The sequence below is a fragment of the Trachurus japonicus genome, chromosome 12, assembly GCF_045865225.1.
Source record: "Trachurus japonicus isolate A0001 chromosome 12, Traja_1.0".
Taxonomy (NCBI): domain Eukaryota; kingdom Metazoa; phylum Chordata; class Actinopteri; order Carangiformes; family Carangidae; genus Trachurus; species Trachurus japonicus.
This window is the reverse complement of record NC_140918.1, coordinates 17,952,144-17,961,151: the sequence shown is the minus strand read 5'-3', so window position 1 is coordinate 17,961,151 and position 9,008 is coordinate 17,952,144. Positions and strand designations below refer to the sequence as shown.

Sequence of the window (9,008 nt, the reverse complement as noted above, 5' to 3'; positions counted from 1 at the left end):
GTGTTCAGCAGTGAACCTCTTCTGTCTGTCTGCTGTTGGTTGTGTGAGAGTTTTCAGAGCTTTATTGATGCATCTGATATGATGTGATGAGACAACAGCAGAGAAGGAGAACTGCAAACTCAGTGGGTTCATCATTACAAGCAATTATATTTCCACATCCACACAGTCATACTCATCTTACAGAGAAGCATTATGGCATTATGTGAGATGACTGATGCTGACCTCTCATATATAATGTGCATTACAGATGCATCTTGTGCTGCTGCACAACCTGCAGGAATCCTGCTTTACACTGTTTGCACTATCTGAGCTCTGACTGCTCTCACATCAATCAATTAAACAATGGAATTATTATTTTCTGATCATAATATCTCATCATGAATCTATCTATCTATCTATCTATCTATCTATCTATCTATCTATCTATCTATCTATCTATCTATCTATCTATCTATCTATCTATCTATCTATCTATCTATCTATCTGTCTATCTGTCTATCTCACATTCCTTTGAACTGCTGCATGATGGAGAGTAGATGTTCACTTCGTTTCTGGATGCTGCTCTGCTCCTCCTTCACCCTCTCCTGCTCCTGCAACACCTCCTCCTAGAGAGAGAAGTTATTACTGTATCATATTATCATACACAATGTGCTGTGAAGTCAATAGCATCATTTTTCTAATATCCACGCATGTGTATGTGGTGGTTTTTCTGGATGTTTGTGGATGTTTGATGGCTCAGGTTGGGGTACATCTTTGGCTTAAACATTTATTGGGGGTGGGCTAAGGTAAATGTAAAGGGCTAGTGCGTGTACTGTGTTGACTGACTCTGAGTCTGCAGAGCTCCCTCCTCTCTCGGTCGTTCTCCTCAGCTCTGGCTCGGAGCCATGCCTCGTTCTGAGAGCGATGTCTGTCCAGCATCTCCTGCAGCTCCTGACACATGCAGTCACACAAAGAAATAATCCATTGTGTGGTGCAGTTTGGAATATCTGTTTTGAGAAATGCACTTAATGTTGTACAAATGTTATTCAAGAAATGTAACAAAGCAACTGAGAAAAACTGTAAACAGACAAGATAGAATGGATTTATTTTCACAGATTACAGTCAATAAATTGCGATTAGTAACAGACCTGTTGCTGCTGTTGTCTGTTGGCCTCGTGAGCTTCTTTCTCTCTGTGCAAAGAAGCAGCAGCTTTAGACAACTCTGACTTCTCTCTGGAAACAGGTGGAAAATAGTTAGCTGTTAAAATCACATACATTTTCATAGAGTTCAATCCATCCATCCATCTATCTGTCTGTCCGTCCATCCATCATCCATCTGTCCGTCCATCCATCCATCTGTCTGTCATCCATCCATCCATCATCCATCCGTCCATCCATCCATCTGTCCGTCCATCCATCCATCCCTCCATCTGTCCGTCCATCCATCCATCCATCCATCCATCCATCCATCCATCCATCCATCCATCCATCTGTCCGTCCATCCATCCATCCATCCATCCCTCCATCTGTCCGTCCATCCATCCATCTGTCCGTCCATCCATCCATCCATCCATCCATCCATCCGTTCATCCATCTGTCCATCCATCCATCTATCCATCCGTCCATCCATCCATCCATCCATCCATCCATCCATCCATCCATCCATCCATCCATCTGTCCGTCCATCCATCCATCCATCCATCCACTATATTTTATTCAGCTGATGGTGCAGCTGTGTGAGATTCTGCAATATCTTGTATATGCATATTGCACTATTTGTGGTCTGACATACAGATGTGAAACAAACATGTACCGATCCAGTTTGTGGAACTCTTGGTCCAGCAGAGTGAAGGCTGTCTGGATCATTGTCATGGCCTGATCACGAACTGCATTGAAGTCTCTGTGGACAAACATCTGCACCAAGAGACAAAAATGTGAACACCTGCTGTATCACTGCCATGGCCTTGGATGTGCCTCAAACATAGAACTGAGTGGTCGTGGGATGCAACTGATATCCAGCTTTTTAAATCAACAACCGAGAAGTGTCTCAGACATATAGTTCCAAAAACATGAGATAATGATGGAAGCAAGGTCAGGTACAGACGGGCAGATCCCTGCTGCAGCCACAACAGTAGGAGTAGGAGAAGTGAGAGCACACAGACTCAGTTTTGTGAATTAACTTTGACCTTTTTTTACTATTATTATTTATGAGAGGACATGATGGGTGTTAACTGAATCTACTAAATCCTATGGTAGAAGATCTGAATTCCTTGTTAAAGGAGACATATTCTGCCCCTTTTTTACAAATTAAAATAGTTCCCAGGTGTCTTAAAGACATGTCTGTGACATGCTTTGGTCAAAATACCTCAAGGATCAAACATCACAGCTCTTTTCATCCTCTCAAAACAGCCCTGTTCAGAACGGCTGGTTTCAGTGCTTGTCCCTTTAAATGCAAATTAACCACTGCTTGCCCCGCCCCTTCTACTGGTACCAGGTAGGGGTGGGGTTATGCAAATTCAAAAACTAGTTACATCATTGCCAGACAACTGAGGGAACAGCTCGTAAAACCACATGGATTTCAACCTAGAGAGCCTGAAAATTACTGATTTTCTTGTTAATTCTCAATTCCGTAATATGTATATTGTATGTATGTATAATATAACCAGTGTAAGGACAGTGATGTAATAAACTATATGAACTTCACCTGTGCATTAGCTGTTGCGCTCCTGGACGGGCTGAACGCAGCAGGCTCGCTCAGCTCATAGCGGACGTTGGGGACCTTTGTGGGGGTGAAGCTGGAGGTGAAGAACAGTCAAAACCAGAATGAAACCAAAGTGTTGAAACAGAGAGAAGAGACTCAAACAGAGCATGACGTTAGATTGAAACTACACACATGCCGATGAAATGCATGAAAGAATGCAGATGTGTACAGCAGCTGCTGACCTGTGGCTGATCCCCTGAAGACCAAACTCTGACAGAATCTCCTTCATCACTGGAGAGAAAAAGTTGCCTGTTTTCAAATTTTCCCACGGCTACTTCTGTCACATTTTAGTTTTTAATTCCTCTTTTTTTTGTTCTTCTTCACTTTTAGATTGAGGTTCTACTTCACACTGCATCCCCCTGACCCTCATGTTATTTTTTAAAAACCAAATACAGACCTGGTTGTCTCTCTGAGGGGTTGATGAGTCTCATCACCTTCAGGTCGTTGAACTCCTGCTCTTCATTCCTTCCTCCAAATACATACAACTGTCAAACAAACACACACACATCTCATACTGTGTTATAAGGAATAGTGATAACAAACATATACAAATATGGTGTTAATCTACTGAGTTGCAGGCTGACATGACTGTGTAGGATGAAGGCTGTGTGTCCGTGCCGGCGAGCCGGAGGGATCCCAACATACAGAGGAACCTTCCACTTCATCTTAGCTGCAGAGACAGTGTGAAATATTACAGCAAACCTTCAACCATTTGATTTTCTTTGGAAGACCTGAAACTAATTATACGAATACGAATACGAATACAAAAACTTTATTATCCACAGAGGATGGAAATTCCTCTTGGTTTCACCACCATAGACATGTCTCACAGTAACAGAACACATAATGATACATTTCGTGTGTGTATGTGTGTGTGTGTGTGTGTGTGTGTGTGTGTGTGTGTGTGTGTGTGTGTGCGCCGAGCGGACCTGTCTAGAAAGACACACGTCTATATGGGACAGGCTTTTATTTAATTCAGAACAAACTGCTCAGCAAAGATGGAATATAGTCTAATATAATAAAATGGTTCTGTTGTTTGGCCACTGTTTAAATGGATCAGAATAGAAGGAAAGAATCGGATCCAGAGCAGCATTCATTTATAAGTTTAATCAGCACCAATTTAACTTATTCTAAATAAACGTAAATGTTCAATAACTCGGGTCAGGTCGGACCACAGGCTTCTTGTTTTTTCTTTCTTCCTCACAGGAGAAATAAGGTGTGCGCTGCGCTCACCTCGCTTCTCTCTGAGGCGTCGGTGCTCTGGTATAGAGGCTATCATATGTTTACTTAAAACTCTCTCCATGCACTTGCCTAAAACAGAGGTGAGTACTATGGGCCTAAAATCGTTTAATTCTGAAGCATCTGGCTTTTTAGGAATGGGCACAATGTTATCAGTGAATCTGCTGTGTCTCACTCACCAATACTGAGTTTATGGATTTCGTTTGATGAAGACACTGTGCCATCCTCATTTACGCTTCTGCCACCAAACCAGTAGATGTCCTGCATGGGATTGAAATGAGGGGAAATCGGGTACATTTACTGTAATAAACAGGTCATACAGTATTCTTGTCTAAGAGAAACAAATCTCTGACTGTACTATATGTGTTCATGGCCTAAATCACAAAATCAAAAGGTAACCTGACCCTATAATAAACTTACAAAGAAAAGCAAAAATGTGCTGGTGTAAGAATTATAGACAAAATGAGTTCCTAATGAGCTGGACACTGCTTTATGAGAAATAAAACTTGGATTTGGGTCAGGTTTAGAATTTGAGGGGTAAGTTTGAGCGATTCAGGTTGGGAGTTTGGTTTGTGTGTGCATACATACATACATGCATGCATACATATATACATATATACATACATACATACATACATGCATGAGTGTATACAGTACATACATACATAGCCTACATACATACATACATACATGCATGTATACATGCATACATACATGCATGCATACATACAGTATATACATACAGTATACATGCATACATACATGCATGCATATGTGTGTGCATTAGAAATGGAGAGGGGTAACAGACTATTTACCTTATCATGGTGGGCAGTCAGTGTGTGTCCACTGCAGGCTGCAGGTGATTCTCCCTTCACCTCCCATTTCTGCCACAACAGGTTTTCTAAAATCAGGACAGACACAGAGGTCAGAGAGTATATTGTAGTGTAGAATCTGTGGAGATGAAACTGTTGAATCAGAATCAGTTTTGCAGGATGGTGCAGATGAAGATGCGTTTAAATGGTATGGACTTGCACTTAGAGCTCTTTTCTAGTCACTTGGACCACTCAAAGCGCTTTACACTGTATTGTCAGATTCACCCTTTCACACACACATTCATACAGCTGCCCAAGGACACTTGGACATGCGGACTGGGGGAGCCGGGAATCCTTCCGGTTGGACGGCCGCTCTACCTCCTGAGCCACAGTCGTGATGTGGATGATACAAATGGGAGTAATTTACCTACAAAGGCTAAAAATGTATGTATGGAGGCCTTCCAGGCATGTCCGAGCAGAAGGAAACCCAGGGGCAGACCTAGAACTCAGTGGAGGGATTTTACAGTAAATCCCATCTGGCCTGGAAACACCTTGGGATCCCCCACAAGGAGCTAAAAAGTGTTTCCTGGGAGAGGATGTCTGGAACCTGCTGCCTATTGCCTGCTGCCACCACAACCTGGATAATGGATGGATGGATCCATAGAGCACTTTTCTTTTCTTTTTTTTTCTTTTTTAAAACTAGACTTTTGTATAGAAGTGTGGGCTGACTATATTAGACTGAAATCACTCTAATTATTATATTGTGTACCAAAATTCTTAATCTAAATAAAGACATGGCACTTCCTTTTAGCAGCATGTGAATGGTTGAAGAAAGTGTGTTTAACTGTGTTGCCACATCGTACATGTTACATGAACACATATGTCACACCAGAGATCATTTAAATCCATGTCTACCTGTATTGAGGACATGGAGGTCCTTACAAAAGTCTCCACTTGCTTGGTAACCTCCAAACATGAACACCTGATCACTGACGAGAGCAAAACTCTGACCAAAGCTGCACAGACAACACACAAGCACCAGACATTCAACACATTATATTTTTCCTCATGTAGTGGTAATAAGCTGCTGAGTTAGTACAAACTTGACAATAAAAATTTAAAGGGATAGCTCAACATTTTGGCAAATTGGCCCATTGCCATAATCCCTTCATAGCAGTAGGTTTGTTACTTTTATTTGTCGGTGTGAGCTGGCGAGCTGTTCAGAGCTACGCTACAGAGGCTCATGGGATTTCTTGGTTTCCCTCATCAAACTCATCAAATACACAATCCAACAACTCCAAAACACTCTGGTGGACAAGTTGTGACCTGCACATTCACCACGCTATGAGATAATAACAGAACATTACCAGACAGAGTTGTTTTAGAGGGAAATGCAGAGACTGCTTGATGAAAAACTGTCCCTGAAGGCAATGCGCATCAGCGGTTTTGCATGAATTTACCTCTAAAACAACTCTGTCTGGTAACGTTGTGTTATTATCTCATAGCGTGGTGAATGTGCAGCTCACAACTTGTCCACCAGAGCGTTTTGGAGTTGTTGGATTGTGTATTTGATAAGTTTGATGAGGGAAACCAAGAAATTCCATAATGAGCCTCCGTAGCGTAGCTCTGAGCAGCTAGCTGCTCTGCTCCGCCGTTCTAAGAATAACTTGCACCGACAATTAAAGGTAATGAACCTACTGCTAAGACTATAGGGATTATGGCAATGGGCCAATTTGCCAAAATGTTGAACTATCCCCCTAACATTTTAATCTAATCTCTTTCTCTTATAAAACTGTGAAACAACAGTGATGAGTGGAAGCAGGAGTCTCACAGTGCAGGAGGCGGTGATCCACTGGTTTTAACTGGTGTCCAGGTAAGAGACACTGAAACACAGCACAGAGTCTGAGAGCCACATACAGAAACTCTTGTAAGAAGGAATATGCAAGATGATGATCAGTTTGATAACACTGTGTGTGTCTTTTCATATTTTTAGACCTGTGCTGAAGACCAGGAGATCGTCGACTGGACTTGCTCCCAGAGAGCCTCCATATACATAGATGTTGTCCCCCACAGCAACAGAGCTGTGGCCCAGCGTCCTGAGGACCACACCCCCAGTTACTAAGCACTCCCATGTCAAGGACACTGTTAGAAAAAGGAAATACCGTGGCAACCATGTTGAGTTTTGTCACTCACATATACACAAGACAGAAAAACAGGATTCTTCCTCTTCCATCCTCACCTATATCAAAGCTGTAGACTCCTGGGAGACACTCGGTGGCGTCGGGGCTGGACACCCCACCAAACAGATATAACTTGCCCTTCACAACACTGAGAAGGAAAATCATTAGAGTATTGTTGTTGGCAGTGCCGGTGCTGCTCATCACATGCAGGTGCTTCAGCAACAAACACTAAAAAGTTGCAGGAGCTGATAGAAACCACAACCTCAACCACAACTGTGGCTTAGCTGTCCAACATTGGTACATTATGTAAAGCACAAGCGCTTCATCTATTTGCAAGATACTTTTGAAATAAGGTGCTGAAGTTAGTCCAAATGTAGCTGACTTTGTTAGTCATACAACAATACAAAATAGATGCACTGTTTTTATGATTATTATTTTTTCGTTGCACATTAACATTGTTTTTTGTTTTGTTTTTTTCAAACATTTTATAGTAATTCTAGTAATAGTTACCACAGAGTGTGTCCCTCCCTGGCTGAGGGAACTTCTCCGTTCTGAGGAATCTCCTCCCATGTCACAGCATCAGGAGAAACTACAGACAGAAACAAGCTACAGCAGGTTAACAGGTAAAGGAGGTTAGTTCATAAATCTGACTTATTGGGGAATTACTTTGATAATGATTGGAAATTAATAAAAAATAAAATAAAATGTAGAGCTGCCTGTTTGTAAAAACACTGCTTCATGGAATGATAATGATCCACAGTATCATGGAAAAGATCTGTCAGGATACAGACATCTTTTATTTGTACCTGTTAACATGTAGAAGTCACTGAAGTAAACAGGTTTGTCCTCCTAAAGAAATGAGAGAAACAATAATGTACCCTCCAGATTTCAAGGTTCTGTCATGTTTGTGCAGCTTCACGTGTTCTTTGTTCCTATGTCAAGTCAACCTGAACAAAGAGGGGCTTTAAAAAGAGGAGAAACATTCAAGTCACCTCTTGGTTGATGCTGGAGGCTCCTCCAAACAGAAAGGCAACATTTCCTGCCAAAGCTAATGTGTGTCCATACCTGAGGGTTCACACACACACACACACACACACACACACACACACACACAGAGAGAGAGAGAGAGAGAGAGAGAGAGAGAGAGAGAGAGAGACATCAACAAAGCATCTGAACCTTTCTTATATGAGACAATTTTCCAATGAGACAATTCATACTATTTCAGTAAGACAATGAGCTTGAAACTGACCCAGTAATTATTTAACGTTACAATTACAGTTAGACAGTGACAGCTACTATAATGTACACAACATGAGGCAACACAACCAGCCCAGTTACAGTAACACTGTCACTGCTGTTGACCACTGAGGAGGAATGGGACTCACCTGGGACCTGGGGCTGCTCCTTTAATCTCTCTCTCCAGCCACTGACCACTGGCTAATGCCATCTCTACGTATATCACACACACACACACACACACACACACACACACACACACACACACACACACACACACACACACCCCTCTGTAAGTGGGACTATTTTTTTTCCCAATTGTTACAAAATTTCATTTCACAACCAGTTTCACAGAATCACTTTTACAAATTGTGCAGGTGCAAGTGTGAGTGATGTTGAAAATTTCATGCTGTTTTACCTCTTAATTACTACAGATGATAGATAGATAGATAGATAGATAGATAGATAGATAGATAGATAGATAGATAGATAGATAGATAGATAGATAGATAGATAGATAGATAGATAGATAGATAGATAGATAGATAGATAGATAGATAGATAGATAGATAGATAGATAGATAGGCCGTATGACTGTGAAATCCTGGTCACTTTTTTGGTTGCTTTTATTTTGAAATTAGTTTTCACCATATGCCTTTTATGCTCACATAACAAAACAAAAATGGGGACTAGCTTTACTGTGCTCTTCACAGAGGAAGCTGGCTTTACCACAGTCTCATATGGGCTGAACAATGCGAGCAGGTCCTATTGTTGTTTGCAGCTTCTCACTTGAATCAACAT

General features: G+C 41.5%; 1 protein-coding gene across 1 annotated transcript; it reads right to left on the bottom strand.

The window, feature by feature from the left end:
* Positions 1 to 436: 436 nt before the first annotated feature.
* On the bottom strand, positions 437 to 8,423 carry LOC146977415 (uncharacterized). Its single transcript, XM_085792427.1, has 18 exons — positions 8,357 to 8,423; positions 7,964 to 8,036; positions 7,778 to 7,820; positions 7,482 to 7,560; positions 7,031 to 7,119; positions 6,787 to 6,933; positions 6,623 to 6,674; positions 5,707 to 5,807; positions 4,795 to 4,880; positions 4,159 to 4,240; positions 3,325 to 3,410; positions 3,138 to 3,225; positions 2,923 to 2,971; positions 2,684 to 2,774; positions 1,793 to 1,893; positions 1,128 to 1,212; positions 826 to 930; positions 437 to 605 (listed from the first exon to the last, which is right to left on the bottom strand). Exons 1-18 carry the CDS (start codon positions 8,416 to 8,418, stop codon positions 501 to 503), a joined length of 1,524 nt encoding a protein of 507 aa, XP_085648553.1. The 5' UTR covers positions 8,419 to 8,423; the 3' UTR covers positions 437 to 500.
* Between the last annotated feature and the right edge of the window lie 585 nt (positions 8,424 to 9,008).

Coding starts and splice junctions, on each gene's coding strand:
- LOC146977415 (XM_085792427.1), bottom strand. CDS start 8,418: ATGGCATTAGCCAGTGGTCAGTGGCTGGAGAGAGAGATTAAAGGAGCA. Junction 7,821..7,963: donor CCTCCAGCATCAACCAAGAG/GTGACTTGAATG, acceptor TCATTTCTTTAG/GAGGACAAACCTGTTTACTT. Junction 2,775..2,922: donor CTTCAGGGGATCAGCCACAG/GTCAGCAGCTGC, acceptor CTTCACCTCCAG/CTTCACCCCCACAAAGGTCC.